Source organism: Gopherus evgoodei, chromosome 1 (assembly GCF_007399415.2).
Source record: "Gopherus evgoodei ecotype Sinaloan lineage chromosome 1, rGopEvg1_v1.p, whole genome shotgun sequence".
Classification (NCBI taxonomy): Eukaryota; Metazoa; Chordata; order Testudines; family Testudinidae; genus Gopherus; species Gopherus evgoodei.
In genome coordinates, this window is record NC_044322.1 from 33,457,941 (window position 1) to 33,483,863 (window position 25,923).

Sequence of the window (25,923 nt, forward strand, 5' to 3'; positions counted from 1 at the left end):
CTCAAGGAATTAATAGAGGTGGTATCTGAGCCTCTAGCTATTATCTTTGGGAAATCATGGGAGACGGGGGAGATTCCAGAAGACTGGAAAAGGGCAAATATAGTGCCCATCTATAAAAAGGGAAATAAAAACAACCCAGGAAACTACAGACCAGTTAGTTTAACTTCTGTGCCAGGGAAGATAATGGAGCAAGTAATTAAAGAAATCATCTGCAAACACTTGGAAGGTGGTAAGGTGATAGGGAATAGCCAGCATGGATTTGTAAAGAACAAATCGTGTCAAACTAATCTGATAGCATTCTTTGATAGGATAACGAGCCTTGTGGATAAGGGAGAAGCGGTGGATGTGATATACCTAGACTTTAGTAAGGCATTTGATACGGTCTCGCATGATATTCTTATAGATAAACTAGGAAAGTATAATTTAGATGGGGCTACTATAAGGTGGGTGCATAACTGGCTGAATAACCATACTCGGAGAGTAGTTATTAATGGCTCCTAATCCAGCTGGAAAGGTATAACAAGTGGGGTTCCGCAGGGGTCTGTTTTGGGACCGGCTCTGTTCAATATCTTCATCAACGATTTAGATGTTGGCATAGAAAGTGTGCTTATTAAGTTTGCGGACGATACCAAACTGGGAGGGATTGCAACTGCTTTGGAGGACAGGGTCAAAATTCAAAATGATCTGAACAAATTGGAGAAATGGTCTGAGGTAAACAGGATGAAGTTCAATAAAGATAAATGCAAAGTGCTCCACTTAGGAAGGAACAATCAGTTTCACACATACAGAATGGGAAGAGACTGTCTGGGAAGGAGTATGGCAGAAAGAGATCTAGGGGTCATAGTAGACCACAAGCTTAATATGAGTCAACAGTGTGATACTGTTGCAAAAAAAGCAAACGTGATTCTGGGATGCATTAACAAGTGTGTTGTAAACAAGACACGAGAAGTCATTCTTCCGCTTTACTCTGCGCTGGTTAGGCCTCAACTGGAGTATTGTGTCCAGTTCTGGGCACTGCATTTCAAGAAAGATGTGGAGAAATTGGAGAGGGTCCAGAGAAGAGCAACAAGAATGATGAAAGGTCTTGAGAACATGACCTATGAAGGAAGGCTGAAGGAATTGGGTTTGTTTAGTTTGGAAAAGAGAAGACTGAGAGGGGACATGATAGCAGTTTTCAGGTATCTAAAAGGGTGTCATCAGGAGGAGGGAGAAAACTTGTTCACCTTAGCCTCCAATGATAGACCAAGAAGCAATGGGCTTAAACTGCAGCAAGGGAGATTTAGGTTGGACATTAGGAAAAAGTTCCTAACTGTCAGGGTAGTTAAACACTGGAATAGATTGCCTAGGGAAGTTGTGGAATCTTCATCTCTGGAGATATTTAAGAGTAGGTTAGATAAATGTCTATTAGGGATGGTCTAGACAGTATTTGGTCCTGCCGTGAGGGCAGGGGACTGGACTCAATGACCTCTCGAGGTCCCTTCTAGTCCTAGAGTCTATGAGTTGCACAGCTTCTCTCCTCATTCATCACTAATGGGTTAATGCTGCCCAGTGATGGAGTTCAGAGGTGGTCAGTTGTTGCTGGAGACTCCCATCAGTGCAGGCCACTAAATTTTCTCCCTTTGGCAATGGAACAAGTTGATGGTGCAGTTTCTCTTGACCATTTCGTTTTACGGTAGAACCCTTATTTTACTGGGGATTGAGTGCAGGGGAGCACTCTGCTAGGCCTTTCCTTTTCGTGGCACTAGTGCCCCTTTGTGGGTTCCTCTGCCTGGTCGGATATCCAAATTCTGGAGTCCTCAGTGAGTAGTTTATTATTTAAACTTTATTTAAAAAAAAAAAAAAAAAAAAAAAAAAAAGTAAAACCATAAGCACTGGAGCTCTGTTGGTCAGTCAGAATCACAGTAGGGCAAACACACACCCTTAGACAGATTGCTTGCCAAAGAACTGATGATAATATACAATATATATAGGTATTATCAATTGAACAATCAATACAGAAAAACAGGTTACAAAATCAGAAACTGTTGCTGGGTAAGGTACTGGTTCTAGGGAGTAACAACCATAACAGGTTCTAGAGATCTGCACTTCTCGGGCCAGGAGTCCCTCTGCACATGTGCAGATCCGCAAAGGTAACCCAGCAGACACCTTAATTGACAGCCCTTAGGCTGCACTCGCGCTACTCACCCTATGCTGTTAGTGCAGCCTATGGTGAGTAGTTCATAAAATAGAACACCTTAAAGTCACTGTACATATGTACCATAAGTTGCCTTATGATGCGCTGCATTGCTTTCTTCTTGCCTTCAAACCACTGCAAAGCCATTTCAAATGCTTTTGAAGGCATCAGAATATGAAGGCATGTCAACTTGCTCATATAAAACTGGTCGTTTGTAAGGCTGGTGTCGAGAGTCTTCTGTATAACTTCAGTTTTGATTTGTTTTCGTGTGATAGATCTAGCTGCACACTAGTCAAGGAAAACATGGTTTTTACCTAATAGTCATAATGTTAGAAACCCCTACCTCCACTGCATCTAGAAATGAGACCAGACATCCTTTACTAAGGTCCTATCCCCCATCCAGCCCATTTATACTTGACAGCTTAGCTGTTGGGACAGAACTATTAATCAGGCTTGCACTGTCCTCCAAAGTGAATGGGAGTTTACTCTTCTTCAGGACGCTTGAGTACAAAAGGTCTAACCTGAATCTGGATAAAGTTTATCTTGTGATATCAAGGGAAAACAAAAACCCCAAGAACCCTGCTATCCAGCTATTCTGGATTTTCTTCAGGACAGTCTGATCTCAGAAGGTAAACAGGCTCATGCTGACTAGTACTTTGGTGGGAGACTCCCTAGGAACATTGGGTGTTCCTCAGCACCCAGAGTCTTAAGAAACAGGTGGTAATAGTCACAGCAAGGCTCAGGTCGCAAGTTATACACCAATACCCATTCAATGGCTAACATGACCAATTAATGATCAGAGGAACAGGCCAGTTCAAACTGGACACTCCTGCAAAGGATTTATATCCCCTGTTCAAATGAAGAACAGCTTTTGAAGCCAATGCAGAGAATTGCTCACCCAATGTCAAAACAGACATGGCTCAAGCCATAATTTTATCATCTCTGTAAAAAGTTCCAGAGATCCAAAACTTTATTGTCCTGGCAGGGCTCATCCATTAGCTAGTTATCTCCAGTGGCTGGGATTGCTGGTGCCATGCCTTGGCTTCATCGCTTGAGTGGATTCCTCAAAATGCACCTCTAGAAATTCCTTTTGGGGACATGGAACCACACACCTGATGCAGTGCAAAATTGTGTCATTTTCAGATCACATCTGAATGTCCCTTTGTGAGCAGCTGAATACAAACAACATGCAGACAGTTGATCCAGTTTTCACCCTGGAGCCTTTCATGCTCACAGTGGAAGCAAGAATTCATTTGTGTGGGGAGGGGTGCATACCTGGAAAACAAATCTCCAAAATCTCAGCGTACACATTCTTGTAGTTCACTTTGACAGCTCTGTCAGTGACATGTCTGACCTAAGACCACAAATATGGCCACGCAGGATCAGACCAGCAGTTCGAGTCTAGTAAACTGTCTGTGACGATGACCAGTCAGTATGTAGGCATCTGAGAGCAATGGGGGAAAAGTGTATGAGCCTCATCAAAGGAAGACTTGCAAAGTTAAGTGTCCATTCCCCTACAGAGGCATCCTTTAATAAGAAGATACTACTGGGCTGGTTCAGCTTTTGACATACTGAAACTGTCTTCATTCCATACAACCTCAGAAAAATCCTCCATATCTTTTGGCTCAGAACAATCTCAAACCAAGACCTATTCACACAGTGCAGCCAAGAAGATATAAGCAGCATCATTACCAGGAGGTGCTGGAGATGGATTAGCCATGTGCTTCAGATGGAATCCGATTCCATCACCAGAATAGCATGGAGATGGGCACCTGAAGGCAAGTGAAAATGAGGCCACCCAAAAACAATATGATGAAGAGCGGTGGAAGCTGAGCTGAAAAACCTGGGACACAACTGGGGAACCATTGAAAGCCTTGCCAGAAACAGACAAGAGTGGAAGAGCTACATCACTGTCCTAAACACCAGAGCATAATGGGAACATGATGAAGACTGGGTTGGTTCCCAGATAACTTCTTAGTTTATATTGCTTTCTTTATATGGGGGAACAGCTAGTCTTGCCTATTATTTTACTATAATAGTTAAAAATCTGTTCTCCTTTCCCTCCCTACTTCTGTGATTCGCTGCTTACTACTTCCCATTAGTGAGGAATGAGGCGATATGCAACAGAATGAGAAATTTCTTAGCCTATGTCTACACTACAGGATAAATTTGAATTAGCTTTAAACCGATTTTATAAAACAGATATTATAAAGTCGATTGTGCGTGTCCACACTAGGCACATTAATTCGGTGGTGTGCGTCCATGGTCCGAGGCTAGCGTTGATTTCTGGAGAGGTGCACTGTGGGTAGCTACTGTAAAATAATGAGGCCAATAACGTCGATTTGCGTCCACACTAACCCTAATCCGATATAGTAATATCGATTTTAGCGTTACTCCTCTCGTTTTGTAGGAGTACAGAAATCGATTTTAAGAGCCCTTTAAATCAATATAAAGAGCAGTGTAGTGTGGACGGGTGCAGTGTTAAATCGATTTAACGCTGTTAAAATCGGTTTAACAGCATAGTGTAGACCAGGTCTTACCTGCTAATCGTCTTGCTGTTAGCAGTTTCTCTCCTCATTCAACCTTCCCTGGCAGTTTGTGACTGGAATACAAATTGATTTTTTTGTTTAATAGGACAATTAGACATATAATTGTGTTAAGGTTAATTAATGTATCAGGTTTTTGTTAAGTTGTTGCTAATAAGCGGTTGCTGGAGTGTTACTACAGTTTAGGAAGAACTTGTCTGGTGGCCTGAGCGGAAGTTCATGGCTAGTCTTGAAGCCTCCATCAACAACATTGGGCTGTCTGCACATTCACAGGTGTGGGACATTAGCCCATTAGTGAAGAATGGAGAGAGAAGCTGCTAACAGAAAAATTTATCAGGTCAGAAATTCCTCAGTCATTTTCTAAAATGGAAGCTTCAGTGAGGATAATCTTGTGGTAAAATAATCTCTGAGAAGGGTATGAATACCAATTGTTTAAATGATGATAAAAATACTCTGGTTTTACTAAAATGGGAGAAAATCCAAAAATGTGATTTTTAAAAAAATCTTTTGTAGATGCTGTGAGAAGACTATGGCTGTTATGAGAAATTCCCAAGAAGCTTTGCTGACTATCGTGGAGGTAAATGTTTCTTCATGCTTCCTGATGAAAACTGAAAGAAAACTTTTATTTCCCTGCCTTCATATATATAGACTGGAATGTTATGACTCTTACTATCAGCTACAAATTAATATTTGTAACAAGCTTTTTCACGTTGTAGTTCTATTGCATTTTCCAGAATTACTCATGCATTTTCAAAACAGTCACCAGCTCACATTGCTCTGGTAACCATTTCAGGCATATAAATTGTTAAAATAAATTGCCTGTTGTTCAGTATCCAGAAACTTCCAGTCAGAAATATAGCATTCCTACCAAGACCAATGCCATGGGAATTAAATCTCTTTTATACAGTACTTTCAGTAGACAAAATGTTGTGATTTCATACAGTGTAATAGAAAATATCAGTTCGGGTATTTTGCCCTGGCAACATGATGTTATTTTTAAAAAACATAGTATTCAAGGCACAGCCATAAAACAGTGCTAATACAAACCAAACACTCAGCAAAATAAGAGAAACAACAGTGTTTTGCTGCACAAGCTTCTTAATAATTTGAAAATTAAAAAGGAATTTAAAAAGAAGCATTAGATTATGTACTGAAAACCAATAACAATATTTAATTGTTAAATATAATGACATTTTAATTGTCGAGATGGGCCAACGCAGCAAAATTTGGATTGGATCAGAAGTTCTCCAGTGTCTGGGGATGGTCAGAGGTGCAGGGTTTTGATTCTGGACCATGTCTGCTTAATTGAGACATTCTGATTCTACTGAATTGTGCCAAATAAGAGGATCTGACCTACGTGTCTAGCATAGACGTCAGCTGTTTTGTTTATCTCTTCCTGTTAGGGCATTGAACTAGTTGTAGTTTAAAACTTAATTTAAACAGATAATTCTTTCCTATGTAGGTGCTGCTCTATGATCCTCTCTTTGACTGGACCATGAATCCTCTGAAAGCATTGTATTTGCAACAGAGACCAGAGGATGAGGCTGACATCAACTCCACACTCAACACCAGTGATCAGGAATGTAACAGAAAAGCCAGGTAAGAGGTGCTGCTTTATTTCTTGCCTTGGATTTTATACTTTTATCTTCTTACCCAAAGTTGTTCTTCCTATTTGGACTCCATGTATAATCTGATTATTTGTCATTTTTATTTTGCTATCAGAGATGACCAGAGTTTTAACAAAGTTGCAGAACGTGTCCTGATGAGGCTTCAGGAGAAGCTGAAAGGTGTAGAGGAGGGAACAGTGCTCAGTGTGGGAGGACAGGTGAACCTTCTCATACAGCAGGCCATGGATCCCAAAAACCTCAGTCGGCTCTTTCCAGGGTGGAAGCCCTGGGTATGATCTTGAAGTATCCAGTAGTTTTTAAGAGTGAATAGGAAACCTGTTTGATTTGGGGGGAAGAGTGGCTGGGTCAGCATTTCATATGGATGTTTCTTAATGGAAATACTATATCAGAATCAACTGTGTAGATTATAAAGCAGTAGTACTGAAACAAGTGTTTAATTTTTAAATGATTTTTATCAGATTATATTGTTGATCTCCAGAACTGTGTTCACCATACACAAAACCCCAAGTGCAGTATTCTGGTATTCCTATACCATACCAAAAAAATCTTGTGACCTTCCAGGAATAGATACTTTTTGCTTGCAGTGAGATGGCATGTACAGTGTTCTTGCAAAACCTTTTTAAAACATTCATCTAATCTTGGATATCAGTTAAGTATCTAGACCTTGATTTGTATAACATTTATAGACTGTATTATTACCTCTATTGAGTGAATGATTTGTAAGCTAAAAGACATTGAATAAGTCACTTAAATGTGCTAGAAAAGGAGAAGAAATACTGTATCTTAAAGCCGATGTTGAAGTGATACTGGACAAAACAACAGAAAGGGAAATGCTAAATATAAAAGTTTAGCGTGAAAAATAATTTCATATCCAATGAACGGATAGGTTCTTGTGTATTATATAGCCTAATTATACAGCCAGTGATGAGAAAATGAGACATTATTGCACAGTATTTTCTAGAGAAATGATCTTTGAGCCTAGTTTAATATAGTGCTGCTTTTTGTGCTGCTGTAGCTTAAATTATTTTGACAGTTTCCTTGCATAAACCATGATTTTTAGCATTTTAAGCAATGACATTAACTTTATCTCCAGTTCACCTATTAAAATATCCTGGCCTGAAACCTGACTTACAGGGTCTAGCTCAAGAGCAAACATCCTTTTGATAACTGAAATAAATGTGTTTGGAAGCTTTGAAGTTATATTTTGAATGCACAACTTGTTTATTGAATCTGTGCAGTTTTACTAGTTACATTTCATTGCTTGCCCCTTCCTAATATATGAAACTGCCTACTTTGGTAAGATAGTCAATAAGCATGTGCAATAGGAAAATCTGTTGAGTCCATAGTGTCCATGTTATGCCTTTTTAAATCCTTCCTGAAATATTTTTTGTTTTATTTTTAAAAAGTACAAATAAAAGATACAAAGTCTGACAAAATTCAACAGAATCCTTAATATGGACTTTCTGCCTTTCTCATAGCAGTGTAAGTTAATGGTGGAGTGTTTGCCTAATTTAGCATTTCACTGACTTTAGTTTGCCTTATTTTTGCCATTTCATTGTAATTTTAAATTGTATTTTTTCTACACACATTTTATTCCAGCCTGCTGGTAGAAATTAAGACAAGTCTTTTTTAGTTTGGTCATGCTGCAGACACACATTTCTGTTAGATGCAAGGTGGGTGAGGTAATATCTTTTATTGGACCAACTTCTGTTGGTGAGAGAGACAAGCTTTCTAATATACATTTCCCAGACCTGAAGAAGAGCTCTGTGTGGCTTGAAAGCTTGTCTCTTGCCAGCAAAAGTGGGTCCAGTAAAAGGTATTACCTCACCCACCTTGTCTCTCTAATATCCATACATTTATGTTGACACTTATGAGTTTTGGATTCAGCATTAAAATTGCATCCTGGGCTTCCTACTCTAGAGAGTAAGGGAAGAGTGAAATTGACTTCCTTTTAGTGAGACGGTAGCTGTAGCTACACCTCAGAATTAAACATGTCTAATAGGACATGTGCCCCACTATACTATAGTATTAATGACATCATCTAAGAAAAGGAGAAGGGTCTTGGCATGCACTTGTGGGATGGCAAGCAGGAGGACACTGAATAAAAAACCTTTGGCCAAGATTTTCAAAAATAGGTGCCTAAAGTTAGGCTGCTAAATAAGTGTGACCTGATTTTCAGATGTACTGAGTGACTTTAGTGGGAGCTGCTGGATGCTGAGCACTTAAGAATGTCAGGTAACTTATCTAGAAGCCTAAATATGAAATTAACTTTAGGCATTTATTTTTGAAAATCCAGGCTATTGATTTAACGGCCTGCAATTTTGTCACCATTCCTCTAAAAAACACCAAAATCACTGTAAGGGACTCACGTTTAATTGGGCCAGGGTTTTAGCTCCTATTACATGTATAGATACAGCACATAAGTGTTTGGGTAAACTCTATCCCGACTGCACCCGTTATGGAGAATCCCCTTGAAAGGGACACTGTCAATGAGGTAGGCCCAAAATTTAGGTTTTGTGTTAAAATAAATTATCAATCTAATATGAATAAACTGTTCATTCATTTTTAGCTTCAGAGATGGGCTAAACATTCCCCTATAGTGTTGTGTGACTCAGTGTGCATGAGGACCAGAAAATAAAATTAATCAATCTGTTTTCATTGCCCACACTGCATTAATGGCAAAAAAGAAATGTATATAAATTATGTATGCTTTCATTATTTGTAATGGAAGATGATGTATTAACTTTACAGTAACAACATTACTTTTGTGGAGGAATACCTAATTAAGTGATGTTAATGTCTGATACACTAGCATTTATTCTGAGGACTCAGTTGTTACACTAACCTTGTTAAACTAATTACAGTGAATTTACCAGTGTCAGGCCACAGTACTCCACGCCACCCAACAGAGACCATTTAAGCATTGAGCTTTCTTTCAGTTTTTGTATGTTGCAGTAGTTCTCTTTTTAAAAGTAAGAACTGGAAAAGTGAATATTGTATTTGACTTCTAAACTGTATATTTTTGAGCCACATGCCTGGATTTTCCTTTGTATATGAGAGACCCAGAAAAGACCTTTAATAAATACATGAAGTGCGAATGGCATTTTGTTCTGAATAATGGTTAGGCAGAAACTGAAGTGCAGTAGCATTGAAGCTAAGGTAGATTAATATTGAAGAGCCATATACATTTACTATATTAGTAAGGTAAAAATATGTGAAGCCAGGTTATATTGCATTTTTTTATATTCTAGTATTTCCCTGGAGTATGCTAATTGTTATGTGCTTGAAAAATGTGATGAATTTTTTATAGACTGTTTCTAAGGAACATATTAGGCCTTTGTGAGTATATGATATGAAGGGGGAAGGGTTGTTTTTTTTAATAGATTTAGATTTATATTTTTTTAAAGCCAGTGACAACTTTGTTGCATATGTAAAATGAATTGTTGGTGTTTATGCAGTTTCTGTTGGACAAGTGTCCAACTTCAAATTTCAGCAAAGAAGCCACAGATTTCAAAGGACTGTGGAGACTGAACCTACCATTTCTACAACTAGAGAAGATTTCTCCAGAACAGTGATGGAGCGAAGTTGGCAGGGTGTAGTGTGGGGAAGCCAGGCTGTTTGGGGAAAGTGAAGACTTCAGTCTCCATAACTGTCGAACTGGAACCTTTCATGATGTCTAATGACCAACAACACATACTTTCTAATTAATTTCCCAGTAGTTATGAAGTGAGTTATATTGCTATGGAACTTTGGGCTTAAAGAATACATATTAGAATACACATCTGATTACACCGCAAAAAACGCTGCTTAAAACCGAGAAGTTATGAATTCATAAAATGTATTTTATATTTGCATGTGGTAATGCATGACATTGTATTTTCTGTATGAATATTAATCTTCTGTACCTGCAAGAGCTATAACGCTTCCATGAAAAAATGTCAATAAAGATATCATTGTTAGCAATGATTGCTAAGATTGACGTAGTGAAATTCAGCTGTGTGACTGTTAAAAGTTGAAGATATGTTTTTATTATTATTTTTGCGGCTCAAAGCCTGAACCTAATGTAAGCTTCTGCAGTGTTGTCTTGTACAGTCTACAGACAACCTGAAACAAAGACTTTGAAAGGTATGAACTCCCCTTGCTCCACTAATCTATTGAATGTTGATACCAAAATCTAATGATGATATTTAAATGTCACTATTAACTAAACTGATCATTTTAGCAGGGAGGGATGGGGCAAGGGAGTGAAGACGGGCTGCTAACAGGGAGTTTTGCAAGGGAGTTCTCCAGGTGAAGGAGGAACAAATACAGCACCCTTGGGGTAAGTGGCTGTCTGCAGTGTGCGTTTGTGTTTGGGTGTTACTTGCTGTGCGCTGAGCTTGTGTTTGTCTGTTTGTTTTGGTTGTTTGAAGGACCATGTGCTGTGGCTGGCAGTTGGAAACTGTGAGCTTCAAAGTGAGGTTTGAAAGCTAGAAGCCTCTGCTAATTGGCTGAGCCTTAGCCAGTGGGCAGGGTTATCAAGAAGGCTAGGGCTTTATAATGCAGTGTGCAAGCGACCGGGGGCTGCTAACAGGGAGTTTCACAAGGGAGTTTGGAAGGGGGCAAGGTTCACTTGCTGTTTTTTAACACCTGTAAACTAAACTACATTCAAAACTTCTTGATTTAAAGAAAACCTTTTCATTAACTAGGAAGCTGCAGGAGACAATGCAGGCAGAAGCCCAGCAGCAGAGTGGGGGCTATCCAGTTTATTGTACTGAGTGTAGCATGTATGATTCCCTGCCCTGTGGGTGGGTGGCGTATGTGTGCATTCAGTGCAAGGAACTCCTGGCCCTCGGAGACCATGTACGGGCTTTGGAGGCCAGGGTGGCAGAACTGGAGGAGCTAAGGGAGGCAGAGAGGTATGTTGATGAGGCTTTCCGGGACACTGTAGAGTTGTCCCACCTCCGGTCAGACAGTCCTTGCACTGTTGAGGAGGATGAAAGGCCCAGGGAAGCAGAGCAGTCAATGGGAGCAGAGGGAAACCTTCCCATAGTTGGGACCCTCCTTCCAGATGGTGCTGGGGTTGCCTCTCGCACTGAGGTTACCTCTCTGAGGGAGGGAACTCCAGTCACTAGGAAAAGGCAGGTGTTAGTAATGGGAGATTTGATCATTAGAAACATAGATAGCTGGGTTTGTGATGATTGGGAGAACCGTATGGTGACTTGCCTGCCTGGTGCGAAGGTTGCGGATCTCTCGAGGCATCTAGACAGACTTATGTGTAGTGCTGGGGAGGAGCCGGTGGTCGTGGTACATGTAGCTACCAATGACATAGGGAAGGGTAGGAGAGACGTCCTGGAGGCCAAATTTAGGCTGCTAGGGAAGAGACTGAAATCCAGGACCTCTATAGTGGCATTCTCAGAAATGCTCCCAGTTCCACACGCAGGGCCACATGCAGGCAGAGCTTCAGTCTCAATGTGTGGATGAGACGATGGCATAGAGAGGAGGGGTTTAGATTCATTAGGAACTGGGGAAACTTTTGGAATGAGGGGAGCCTATACAGGAGAGATGGGCTCCATCCTAAACCAAAGTGGAACCATACTGCTGGCACTTAACATTAAAAAGGTCGTAGAGCAGTTTTTAAACTAGGAGATGGGGGAAAGCCCACTGCTGCAGAGGAGCATGTGGATTGGACAGAAACTTCTCTTAGAGGAGAGTCTATTGATAGAGATTCTCTAGGTTATAGTCAGGAGCAGAGGATGTAAGAGGATAATGTAAGGGCCAGATCAGACAAGAAACATTCACATAAGAATCGGACACACAGAAAAAGGCAGACAAATAAACAGTGACAAGTTTTTAAAGTGCTTGTTCACAAATTTCTCAATACTTTAAATGACTGCTTCTTGGAGCAGCTGGTATGGGAACCGACAAGGGGAGAGGCAATTCTCGATTTAGTCCTGAGTAGAGCACAGGAGCTCATCCAAGAGGTAAATATAACAGGACCTCTTCGAAATAGTGACCATAATATAATAACATTTAACATCCCTGTGGTGAAAAGAACATCTCAACAGCCCAACACTGTGGCATTTAATTTCAAAAAGAGGAACTATGCAAAAATGAGGGGATTAGTTAAACAGATATTAAAAGGTACAGTGACTAAAGTGAAATCCCTGCAAGCTGCATGGATGGTTTTTAAAGACACCATAATAGAAGCCCAACTTAAATGTATACCCCAAATTAAGAAACACAGTAAAAAAACTAAAAAAGAGCCAGTGTGGCTTAACAACCATGTAAAAGAAACAGAGAGAGATAAAAAGGTATCTTTTAAATAGTGGAAGTCAAATCCTAGTGAGGTAAATAGAAAGGAGCATAAACATTGCCATATTAAGTGTAAAAATGTAATAAGAAAAGCCAAAAAGGAGTTTGAAGAACGGCTAGCCAAAAACTCTAAAGGTGGTAACAAAATGGTTTTAAGTACATCAGAAGCAGGAAGCCTGCTAAACAACCAGTAGGGCCCCTGGATGTTGGGGATACAAAAGGAGCGCTTAAAGACAAAGAAATTGCAGAGAAACTAAATGGATTCTTTGCTTCAGTCTTCACGGCTAAGGATGTTGAGATTTCCAAACCCGAGCCAGCTTTTGTAGGTGACAAATCTGAGGAACTGTCACAGATTGAAGTGTCACTAGAGGGGGTTTTGGAATTAATTGATAGCTAATGTAACGCCAATATTAAAAAGGCTCTAGAGGTGATCCCGGCAATTACAGACAGGTAAATCTAACGTCAGTACCGGGCAAATTAGTTGAAACAATAGTAAAGAATAAAATTGTCATACACATAGAAGAACATAAATTGTTGGGCAAAAGTCAACATGGTATCTGTAAAGGGAAATCGTGTCTGACTAATCTATTAGAGTTCTTTGAAGGGGTCAACAAACTTGTGGACGAGGGGGATCCAGTGGACATAGTGTACTTAGATTTCCAGAAAGCCTTTGACAAGGTCCTTCACCAAAGGCTCTTACGTAAATTAAGTTGTCATGGGATAAAAGGGAAGGTCCTTTCATGGACTGAGAATTAGTTAAAAGACAGGGAACAAAGGATAGGAACAAACGGTAAATTCTCAGAATGGAGAGGGGGGTAACTAGTGGTGTTCCCCAAGGGTCAGTTCTAGGACCAATTCTATTCAACTTATTCATAAATGATCAGGAGAAAGGGGTAAAAAGTGAGGAGGCAAAGTTTGCAGATGATACTAAACTGCTTAAGATAGTTAAGACCAAAGCAGACTGTGAAGAATTTCAAAAAGATCTCACAAAACTAAGTGATTGGGCAACAAAATGGCAACTGAAATGTAATGTGGATAAATGTAAAGTAATGCACATTGGGAAAAATAACCCCAACTATACATATGATATGATGGGGGCTAATTTAGCTACAACGAATCAGGAAAAAGATCTTGGAGTCATCGTGCATAGTTCAGCTCTGAAGATGTCCACGCAGGGTGCAGAGGCAGTCAAAAAAGGAAACCGGATGTTAGGAATCATTAAAAAGGGGATAGAGAATAAGACGGGGAATATATTATTGCCCTTATGTAAATGGATGGTACGCCCACATCTTGAATACTGCGTACAGATGTGCTCTCTTCTCAAAAAAGATATACTGGCACTAGAAAAGGTTCAGAGAAGGGCAACTAAAATGATTAGGGGTTTGGAACGGGTCCCGTATGAGGAGAGATTAGAGGCCAAGACTTTTCAGCTTGGAAAAGAGGAGATTAACGAGGGATATGATAGAGGTATATAAAATCATGAGTGATGTGGAGAAAGTAGATAAGGAAAAGTTATTTACTTATTCCCATAATACAAGAACTAGGGGCCATCAAATGAAATTAATGGGCAGCAGGTTTAAAACAAATAAAAGGATGTTCTTCTTCACACAGCGCACAGTCAACTTGTGGAACTCCTTGCCTGAGGAGATTGTGAAGGCTAGGACTGTAACAACATTTAAAAGAACTGGATACATTCATGGAGGTTAAGTCCATTAATGGCTATTAGCCAGGATGGGCAAGGAATGGTGTCCCTAGCCTGTGTCAGAGAATGGAAATGGATGGCAGGAGAGAGATCACTTAATCATTACCTGTTAGGTTCACTTCCTCTGGGGCACTTGGCATTGACCACTGTCGGTAGACAGGATACTGGGCTAGATGGACCTTTGGTTTGAACCAGAATGGCCATTCTTATGTTCTTATGACCATGATTGGAAAAATTGGGAGCTGCTGTAGAGAAGGAATGCATAGAGAAGGGTGTGTTAAATATCTCGCTGTTATCACACAAGTATGAATTGAAATTGATTTTCAGAAGCTGATGTATAAGACAAGTTATACCATTTCTCCTGCTTAGGTTAAATGGCCTAGATAATACATAGTCCTGCCATGAGTGCAGGGGTGTGTCCATCTGTCTGTGTCTGTCTGTCTCTCTACACAGACACAGACACAGAGACACACACGTCTGCCAAAGTGTTTGGAACCCCGCCCTTCACTACATATATAGTGAAGGGAGGGGTTGCAAACACTTTGGCAGACGGTGTGTGTGTGTGTGTGTGTGTGTGTGTATAATCATAGCTATAGAAAGTTCAGAAACAGATTACAGCCTATAAATTGTTTTTATTGCCAAAACAATCTTTGGTTTATTCAATGTTTCACACCCGTTAGTCCAAGCAAAAGGTCAGCTTTTTCTGTTTTTTTTTTTCCCCCACTGTTGTTTTGGAATGAATTCCATAATGTAAGGTATAACAAGGGAAGTCTCACCCCAAAAAAATCCTCTTGATAAATTTTGTAAAGGTTATTTAAGCAAAACTGTTTTGTTTTGATATTACAAACAGGCTAGGGGTTCTGCTATGGACCATGAAGTCAGGAGGAAGAAGTCAATGATGCACTTCTAGAACAAATATCCAAAACACAAGACCTGGTCGTAATGGGGCACTTCAGCTACCCAGCCATCTGTTGAAAAAGAAATACAACAAAATGCAAAAATCTAGCATACATTGTTGGAATGTACTGTGGACAATTTCATGTTTCAGAAGGTGGAAGAAGTAACCGGGGGAGGAGCTGCAACAATTTTAGACTTGATATTGAATAACAGTGGGGAGTTGGTTGTGAATCAGAAGGTGGAAGGCAACTTAGGTGAAAGTGATCATGAAATGATAAATTCATTGATTTTAAGGAAAGGAAGGAATGTGAGAGAGCAGCAGAATAGGGACAATGGACTTAAAAAAAATAAGACTTTAACAAACTCAGAGAACTAGTAGGTAAGGTCCCACAGGAAGAAAATCTAAGGGAAAAAGGAGTTTCGGAGAACTGTCAATATCTCAATGAGACCATATTAAAGGCACAACAGCAAACTATCCCAAGGAGAAGGAAAGAAAGGAAGAATAGTGAGAAGCCAATATTGGCTGTATTTGGAGTTCTTTAATGTCTGAAAATCAAAAAGGAATTCTACAGGAAGTGGAAACAGATTTTTCAGGATGAATACAAAAGAATAGTTAAGTATGGATGGATGGAAAAAATCAGAAAGGTTAAGACACAAAATGAGTTACACCTAGCAAGGGGCACAAAAGTCAATAAGAGGAGATTTTATAAATAAATTAGGAGCAAGAGAAAAACAAAATAAAATGTAGGTCCATTACTTAGCAGGGCAGAAGGGTTAATAGATGACACAAAAAGGCTGAGGTGTTTGTCTATTTTACTTCAGTCTTCACTAAAAAGGTTAGCCACACCCAATGCTTAACACAGTACCGAGCAAACTGGTTGAAACTCAATTGTCAGACACAAAGATGAACATAATTTGTTGGGGAAGAGTCAACTTGGTTTATGTAAAGTGAAATCATGCCTCACTAATCTACTAGAATTCTTTGAAAGGGTCAACAAGCATGTGGACAAGGGAGATCCAGTGGATACAGTGTACTTAGATTTTCAGAAAGCCTTTGACAAAGTCCCTCACCAAAGGGTCTTAAGCAAAGTAAGCAGTCATGGGATAAGAGGGAAGGTCCTCATGGATTGGCAACTGGTTAAAAGATAGGAAACAAAGGGTAGGAATGGTCAGTGTTCAAAATGGCTAGTGGTGTCCACCAGGGGGTCTATTCAGTCCTATTCAACATATTCATAAATGATCTGGAAAAAGGGGTAAACAGTGAGGTGGCAAAATTTGCAGATGATACAAAACTACTCAAGATATTTACATCTCAGGCAGATGCTGAAGAGCTGCAAAAGGATCTCAAAAAACTGGGTGACTGGGCAAAAAAATGGCAGATGAAATTCAATGTTGGTAAATGCAAAGTAGTAATGCACATTGGAAAGCATAATCCCAACTATCGTTATAAAATGATGGGGTCTAAATTAGCTGTTACCACTCAAGAAAGATCTTGGAATAATTGTGGATAGCTCTCTGAAAACATTTATTCAATGTGCAGCAGCAGTCAAAACTAACAATGTTGGGAATCATTAAGAAAGGGATAGATAAGACAGAAAATATATTGCCTCTACATAAATCCATGGTACACCCACATGTTGAATACTGCGGGTAGATGTGGTTGCCTCATCTCAAAAAAGAGATACTGGAATTGGAAAAGGTTCAGAAAAGGGCAACAAAAGTGATTAGGGGTATGGAACGGCTTCCATACGAGAAGTGATTAATAAGACTGGGACTTTTCAGCTTGGAAAAGAGAAGACTAAGGGGGGGAATATGATTGAGGTCTAGAAAACCATGACTGGTGTGGAGAAAGTAAATAAGGAAGTTATTTATTGCTCATAACACAAGAACTAGGGGTCACCAAATGAAATTAATAGGCAGCAGGTTTAAAACAAACAAACAGAAGTATTCTTCACACAACGCACTGTCAACCTGTGGAACTCTTTGCCAGAGGATGTTGTGAAGCCCAAGACAATAACAGAGTTCAGAAAAGAACTAGATAAATTCATGGAGGATAGGTCCATGAATGGCTATTAGCCAGGATGGGCAGGGATGGTTTGCCAGAAGCTGGGAATGAGTGGCAGGGAATTGGATCACTTGATGAGTACCTGTTCTGTTCATTCCCTCTGGGGCACCTGGCACTGGCCACTGTTGGAAGGCAGGCTATTGGGCTAGATAGACCTTTCATCTGACCCAATATGGCCATTATGTGTTCTGCCATCTCAGACCAATTCCCATCAGTTTGTTTTAGAGGGTTTTTTGCACTGTAGACCTGCTACTAAGAAACGTGAAATGATGATACTCTAGTTCAAAACAAAAAAAAGCCCCCTCCCACCCACCCCCCTTTTTCAGGTAGGTTCAGACCCAGGTTAACATTTTTCATTCAGCCCTGCTCGGAAATGTAACTATTCAGTAGCTGCTCTGCCTTCAAAGCAGCAAATTCCATTGATACAATTGTTATACTCTGTAGGATCTGCTAGGTTTTAGAACTTTTGACTGTAACAGTGTGTGTCAAATAGAAGCAAGAAGATAACATTGGGCAAATCACTTAACCTTCAGTCTCTTCACTGCTAAAATCAGGGGTAATCCATAGCTAGCTCACAAGGGTACTGCAAGGCTTAATGGACTCGTAATTGTTTTCAAAACATTTTGAAGCTTAAAAGTCCTGGAAGTGATAAGCATCAGTTGTAAGCATCCACTTTATATTAGAGGCTGGAAAAAAATCTATAGAAAGAACAGATCACTATAATATTTGCTGAAGCATTTGACATAATTTTATTGTATAGAATGTAGGTGTTCTAGAAGAGGGAGAAAAGTAGGGGAGGTTATTATTAGCACATTATGACTGATTCAAACCAGTTTTGGATACTATTGTAATTTGTTTTTATAGAGGAGAGAATCATGCAGCATGTTTGTGTTTTACATGCAGATTTCTTGTTGAGTCAGCTCTAACTGCTGAAACTATAGCTCCATTTCATATCAAATTGAAGTAGAGGAAAATAGTATTCTAATGAATAGGAGCAAAATTATCATTCAGAATTGTTACCCATTGGGAGATTACAAGGTGAGTTTAATGGTGTTATAAATGCCCCTGACTTGAAGTCTATTTCATTTAAAGGTAATGGATTAGGGGTTGGTGTGTCCTGGATGTTTCCATGGGATAGCTGTGAGAATTCACATAGATCATGTTGTGATACAATAAACTGGAAACCTAAAAAAAAAATTGAAATATGTCAGAAAAATCTGTGCGAGGTAATGTAGATATTATTTAAACTAACTGTCCCACAGTCACACTTTGACCTATCATAGTTCCTTTCTCTTTATAATATTCATACATGGTAACTTTTTTTTTAAAACCCATATAATGCTGTTTTAAAATAGCAAAGATTAAACTCAGAAACTCAGCACACTTGAACAACCCTGCTTAAAAAGTTCTGTTTGTGTTAGCAAGATTGAGGAAATTAGGATGAACAAAAACAACTTTAGGAAACATGCCTTGCTAGCAGTGCTTTATTTTTTCTTTTATCCTGTACCACTGTTAAAAAAAAAATCAAATGTAAATACAGTCCAATTATCCAACAATGAAAGATATTCCCTTTTTCTCCCCAACAAAAATAAACTGGGGGCCAAATTCTACTTTCCCAGTGGAGTAACTCATTAGTAAATCTACAGAACTCAACAGAGTTATTCTGGATTTACACAGTGCAAATGAGAGCAGAATTTGGCCCTTTATTTGTATCTTAGCCTTCTTTTGACTTGTCTCACCACCCTTTAATCTTCTGTGAGATGGTGCATATTACTACAGCCCAGGCCACTACATAATGTCTAAATAGAGTGTCATTGTGAGAGCTGCTTTGTCAGGATGGCCCATAGACAAGAACCACTCTTCTGTTTGACTTAACTAAGGCTTTGTCTACACACAACAGTTTCACTGATTTAACTAAATTGTTTTAAAATCAATTTTGTTGAATCAATTGAAACACCTGTGAGGGCACACATCAGCTTATAACTGGTTTATATCAATTTAACTTTGGATTCCCTGCTGCTTCAGCAATTGTGTTGTCTGTCACTGGAGCAGTGGTAGCATAACTGAAATATTTTTACATTGTTTTCTCTGATGACAGCATTACTGTTAATTAAAAATACTCAAGGCTTTTTATTTGCATTGTACAATCATTTTAATATTAGACATCAATTTTAGTAAATTACTTTTAAAAACCCCAGAGCCCTGACCTCTACCAGAATCAGTGGAAAAATCAATGTGTGTATACATTCCATTGCGCTATCCAATGTCTCTTTACTAATGGCTAGATAATGCTGCCAGTACTAAAATGTCCTTGTAATTTCTAAACATTATAGATGACAATTTCCTAACTCAAAAAGTGTTGCAGCCATCAGTGGAGGATTCTATATTACACTTTGTCCTAGCAGATAAAGAGTAACCGATTACCAAACTAAATGTTAATGTAGCTTAGGTACAAGTGATTATGACTTGATCGCATTTATATTGTGCAAGCTGAATAAAATCCAGACCACTAATATATATACAGAATGGGAAGAGACTGTCTGGAAAGGAGTACGGCAGAAAGGGATCTAGGGGTTATAGTGGACCACAAGCTAAATATGAGTCAACAGTGTGATGCTGTTGCAAAAAAAGCAAACATGATTCTGGGATGCATTAACAGGTGTGTTGTGAGCAAGACATGAGAAGTCATTCTTCCGCTCTACTCCGCGTTGGTTAGGCCTCAACTGGAGTATTGTGTCCAGTTCTGGGCACTGCATTTCAAGAATTACGTGGAGAAATTGGAGAAGGTCCAGAGAAGAGCAATAAGAATGATTAAAGGTCTAGAGTATATGACCTATGAAGGAAGGCTGAAAGAATGGAGTTTGTTTAGTTTGGAAAAGAGAAGATTGAGAGGGGACATGATAGCAGTTTTCAGGTATCTAAAAGAGTGTCATAAGGAGGAGGGAGAAAACTTGTTCATCTTAGCCTCTAAGGATAGAACAAGAAGCAATGGGCTTAAACTGCAGCAGGGGAGGTTTAGGTTGGACATGAGGAAAAAGTTCCTAACTGTCAGGGTGGTTAAACACTGGAATAAAATCATGAGTGATGTGGAGAAAGTAGATAAGGAAAAGTTATTTACTTATTCCCATAATACAAGAACTAGGGGCCATCAAATGAAATTAATGGGCAGCAGGTTTAAAACAAATAAAAGGATGTTCTTCTTCACACAGCGCACAGTCAACTTGTGGAACTCCTTGCCTGAGGAGATTGTGAAGGCTAGGACTGTAACAACATTTAAAAGAACTGGATACATTCATGGAGGTTAAGTCCATTAATGGCTATTAGCCAGGATGGGCAAGGAATGGTGTCCCTAGCCTGTGTCAGAGAATGGAAATGGATGGCAGGAGAGAGATCACTTAATCATTACCTGTTAGGTTCACTTCCTCTGGGGCACTTGGCATTGACCACTGTCGGTAGACAGGATACTGGGCTAGATGGACCTTTGGTTTGAACCAGAATGGCCATTCTTATGTTCTTATGACCATGATTGGAAAAATTGGGAGCTGCTGTAGAGAAGGAATGCATAGAGAAGGGTGTGTTAAATATCTCGCTGTTATCACACAAGTATGAATTGAAATTGATTTTCAGAAGCTGATGTATAAGACAAGTTATACCATTTCTCCTGCTTAGGTTAAATGGCCTAGATAATACATAGTCCTGCCATGAGTGCAGGGGTGTGTCCATCTGTCTGTGTCTGTCTGTCTCTCTACACAGACACAGACACAGAGACACACACGTCTGCCAAAGTGTTTGGAACCCCGCCCTTCACTACATATATAGTGAAGGGAGGGGTTGCAAACACTTTGGCAGACGGTGTGTGTGTGTGTGTGTGTGTGTGTATAATCATAGCTATAGAAAGTTCAGAAACAGATTACAGCCTATAAATTGTTTTTATTGCCAAAACAATCTTTGGTTTATTCAATGTTTCACCCGTTAGTCCAAGCAAAAGGTCAGCTTTTTCTGTTTTTTTTTTCCCCCACTGTTGTTTTGGAATGAATTCCATAATGTAAGGTATAACAAGGGAAGTCTCACCCCAAAAAAATCCTCTTGATAAATTTTGTAAAGGTTATTTAAGCAAAACTGTTTTGTTTTGATATTACAAACAGGCTAGGGGTTCTGCTATGGACCATGAAGTCAGGAGGAAGAAGTCAATGATGCACTTCTAGAACAAATATCCAAAACACAAGACCTGGTCGTAATGGGGCACTTCAGCTACCCAGCCATCTGTTGAAAAAGAAATACAACAAAATGCAAAAATCTAGCATACATTGTTGGAATGTACTGTGGACAATTTCATGTTTCAGAAGGTGGAAGAAGTAACCGGGGGAGGAGCTGCAACAATTTTAGACTTGATATTGAATAACAGTGGGGAGTTGGTTGTGAATCAGAAGGTGGAAGGCAACTTAGGTGAAAGTGATCATGAAATGATAAATTCATTGATTTTAAGGAAAGGAAGGAATGTGAGAGAGCAGCAGAATAGGGACAATGGACTTAAAAAAAATAAGACTTTAACAAACTCAGAGAACTAGTAGGTAAGGTCCCACAGGAAGAAAATCTAAGGGAAAAAGGAGTTTCGGAGAACTGTCAATATCTCAATGAGACCATATTAAAGGCACAACAGCAAACTATCCCAAGGAGAAGGAAAGAAAGGAAGAATAGTGAGAAGCCAATATTGGCTGTATTTGGAGTTCTTTAATGTCTGAAAATCAAAAAGGAATTCTACAGGAAGTGGAAACAGATTTTTCAGGATGAATACAAAAGAATAGTTAAGTATGGATGGATGGAAAAAATCAGAAAGGTTAAGACACAAAATGAGTTACACCTAGCAAGGGGCACAAAAGTCAATAAGAGGAGATTTTATAAATAAATTAGGAGCAAGAGAAAAACAAAATAAAATGTAGGTCCATTACTTAGCAGGGCAGAAGGGTTAATAGATGACACAAAAAGGCTGAGGTGTTTGTCTATTTTACTTCAGTCTTCACTAAAAAGGTTAGCCACACCCAATGCTTAACACAGTACCGAGCAAACTGGTTGAAACTCAATTGTCAGACACAAAGATGAACATAATTTGTTGGGGAAGAGTCAACTTGGTTTATGTAAAGTGAAATCATGCCTCACTAATCTACTAGAATTCTTTGAAAGGGTCAACAAGCATGTGGACAAGGGAGATCCAGTGGATACAGTGTACTTAGATTTTCAGAAAGCCTTTGACAAAGTCCCTCACCAAAGGGTCTTAAGCAAAGTAAGCAGTCATGGGATAAGAGGGAAGGTCCTCATGGATTGGCAACTGGTTAAAAGATAGGAAACAAAGGGTAGGAATGGTCAGTGTTCAAAATGGCTAGTGGTGTCCACCAGGGGGTCTATTCAGTCCTATTCAACATATTCATAAATGATCTGGAAAAAGGGGTAAACAGTGAGGTGGCAAAATTTGCAGATGATACAAAACTACTCAAGATATTTACATCTCAGGCAGATGCTGAAGAGCTGCAAAAGGATCTCAAAAAACTGGGTGACTGGGCAAAAAAATGGCAGATGAAATTCAATGTTGGTAAATGCAAAGTAGTAATGCACATTGGAAAGCATAATCCCAACTATCGTTATAAAATGATGGGGTCTAAATTAGCTGTTACCACTCAAGAAAGATCTTGGAATAATTGTGGATAGCTCTCTGAAAACATTTATTCAATGTGCAGCAGCAGTCAAAACTAACAATGTTGGGAATCATTAAGAAAGGGATAGATAAGACAGAAAATATATTGCCTCTACATAAATCCATGGTACACCCACATGTTGAATACTGCGGGTAGATGTGGTTGCCTCATCTCAAAAAAGAGATACTGGAATTGGAAAAGGTTCAGAAAAGGGCAACAAAAGTGATTAGGGGTATGGAACGGCTTCCATACGAGAAGTGATTAATAAGACTGGGACTTTTCAGCTTGGAAAAGAGAAGACTAAGGGGGGGAATATGATTGAGGTCTAGAAAACCATGACTGGTGTGGAGAAAGTAAATAAGGAAGTTATTTATTGCTCATAACACAAGAACTAGGGGTCACCAAATGAAATTAATAGGCAGCAGGTTTAAAACAAACAAACAGAAGTATTTCTTCACACAACGCACTGTCAACCTGTGGAACTCTTTGCCAGAGGATGTTGTGAAGCCCAAGACAATAACAGAGTTCAGAAAAGAACTAGATAAATTCATGGAGGATAGGTCCATGAATGGCTATTAGCCAGGATGGGCAGGGATGGTTTGCCAGAAGCTGGGAATGAGTGGCAGGGAATTGGATCACTTGATGAGTACCTGTTCTGTTCATTCCCTCTGGGGCACCTGGCACTGGCCACTGTTGGAAGGCAGGCTATTGGGCTAGATAGACCTTTCATCTGACCCAATATGGCCATTATGTGTTCTGCCATCTCAGACCAATTCCCATCAGTTTGTTTTAGAGGGTTTTTTGCACTGTAGACCTGCTACTAAGAAACGTGAAATGATGATACTCTAGTTCAAAACAAAAAAAAGCCCCCTCCCACCCACCCCCCTTTTTCAGGTAGGTTCAGACCCAGGTTAACATTTTTCATTCAGCCCTGCTCGGAAATGTAACTATTCAGTAGCTGCTCTGCCTTCAAAGCAGCAAATTCCATTGATACAATTGTTATACTCTGTAGGATCTGCTAGGTTTTAGAACTTTTGACTGTAACAGTGTGTGTCAAATAGAAGCAAGAAGATAACATTGGGCAAATCACTTAACCTTCAGTCTCTTCACTGCTAAAATCAGGGGTAATCCATAGCTAGCTCACAAGGGTACTGCAAGGCTTAATGGACTCGTAATTGTTTTCAAAACATTTTGAAGCTTAAAAGTCCTGGAAGTGATAAGCATCAGTTGTAAGCATCCACTTTATATTAGAGGCTGGAAAAAAATCTATAGAAAGAACAGATCACTATAATATTTGCTGAAGCATTTGACATAATTTTATTGTATAGAATGTAGGTGTTCTAGAAGAGGGAGAAAAGTAGGGGAGGTTATTATTAGCACATTATGACTGATTCAAACCAGTTTTGGATACTATTGTAATTTGTTTTTATAGAGGAGAGAATCATGCAGCATGTTTGTGTTTTACATGCAGATTTCTTGTTGAGTCAGCTCTAACTGCTGAAACTATAGCTCCATTTCATATCAAATTGAAGTAGAGGAAAATAGTATTCTAATGAATAGGAGCAAAATTATCATTCAGAATTGTTACCCATTGGGAGATTACAAGGTGAGTTTAATGGTGTTATAAATGCCCCTGACTTGAAGTCTATTTCATTTAAAGGTAATGGATTAGGGGTTGGTGTGTCCTGGATGTTTCCATGGGATAGCTGTGAGAATTCACATAGATCATGTTGTGATACAATAAACTGGAAACCTAAAAAAAAAATTGAAATATGTCAGAAAAATCTGTGCGAGGTAATGTAGATATTATTTAAACTAACTGTCCCACAGTCACACTTTGACCTATCATAGTTCCTTTCTCTTTATAATATTCATACATGGTAACTTTTTTTTTAAAACCCATATAATGCTGTTTTAAAATAGCAAAGATTAAACTCAGAAACTCAGCACACTTGAACAACCCTGCTTAAAAAGTTCTGTTTGTGTTAGCAAGATTGAGGAAATTAGGATGAACAAAAACAACTTTAGGAAACATGCCTTGCTAGCAGTGCTTTATTTTTTCTTTTATCCTGTACCACTGTTAAAAAAAAAATCAAATGTAAATACAGTCCAATTATCCAACAATGAAAGATATTCCCTTTTTCTCCCCAACAAAAATAAACTGGGGGCCAAATTCTACTTTCCCAGTGGAGTAACTCATTAGTAAATCTACAGAACTCAACAGAGTTATTCTGGATTTACACAGTGCAAATGAGAGCAGAATTTGGCCCTTTATTTGTATCTTAGCCTTCTTTTGACTTGTCTCACCACCCTTTAATCTTCTGTGAGATGGTGCATATTACTACAGCCCAGGCCACTACATAATGTCTAAATAGAGTGTCATTGTGAGAGCTGCTTTGTCAGGATGGCCCATAGACAAGAACCACTCTTCTGTTTGACTTAACTAAGGCTTTGTCTACACACAACAGTTTCACTGATTTAACTAAATTGTTTTAAAATCAATTTTGTTGAATCAATTGAAACACCTGTGAGGGCACACATCAGCTTATAACTGGTTTATATCAATTTAACTTTGGATTCCCTGCTGCTTCAGCAATTGTGTTGTCTGTCACTGGAGCAGTGGTAGCATAACTGAAATATTTTTACATTGTTTTCTCTGATGACAGCATTACTGTTAATTAAAAATACTCAAGGCTTTTTATTTGCATTGTACAATCATTTTAATATTAGACATCAATTTTAGTAAATTACTTTTAAAAACCCCAGAGCCCTGACCTCTACCAGAATCAGTGGAAAAATCAATGTGTGTATACATTCCATTGCGCTATCCAATGTCTCTTTACTAATGGCTAGATAATGCTGCCAGTACTAAAATGTCCTTGTAATTTCTAAACATTATAGATGACAATTTCCTAACTCAAAAAGTGT

General features: G+C 39.1%; 2 protein-coding genes across 10 annotated transcripts in view; one reads left to right on the forward strand and one right to left on the reverse strand.

Moving 5' to 3' along the window:
• ATM (ATM serine/threonine kinase) overlaps window positions 1-8,089 on the forward strand; it is a 112,657-nt gene extending 104,568 nt beyond the window's left edge. For all 5 annotated transcript variants that reach the window (XM_030561035.1, XM_030561050.1, XM_030561069.1 and 2 more), the window contains 3 exons: window positions 5,233-5,296; window positions 6,182-6,318; window positions 6,442-8,089. In XM_030561035.1, coding sequence (XP_030416895.1) covers window positions 5,233-5,296; window positions 6,182-6,318; window positions 6,442-6,622 — 382 coding nt within the window. In that variant the 3' untranslated portion in view covers window positions 6,623-8,089. The remainder of the gene's footprint in view (window positions 1-5,232; window positions 5,297-6,181; window positions 6,319-6,441) is intronic.
• Window positions 8,090-24,210: 16,121 nt separating this feature from the next.
• C1H11orf65 (chromosome 1 C11orf65 homolog) overlaps window positions 24,211-25,923 on the reverse strand; it is a 40,988-nt gene continuing 39,275 nt past the window's right edge. For all 5 annotated transcript variants that reach the window (XM_030561107.1, XM_030561098.1, XM_030561090.1 and 2 more), the window contains one exon: window positions 24,211-24,748. In XM_030561107.1, coding sequence (XP_030416967.1) covers window positions 24,567-24,748 — 182 coding nt within the window. In that variant the 3' untranslated portion in view covers window positions 24,211-24,566. The remainder of the gene's footprint in view (window positions 24,749-25,923) is intronic.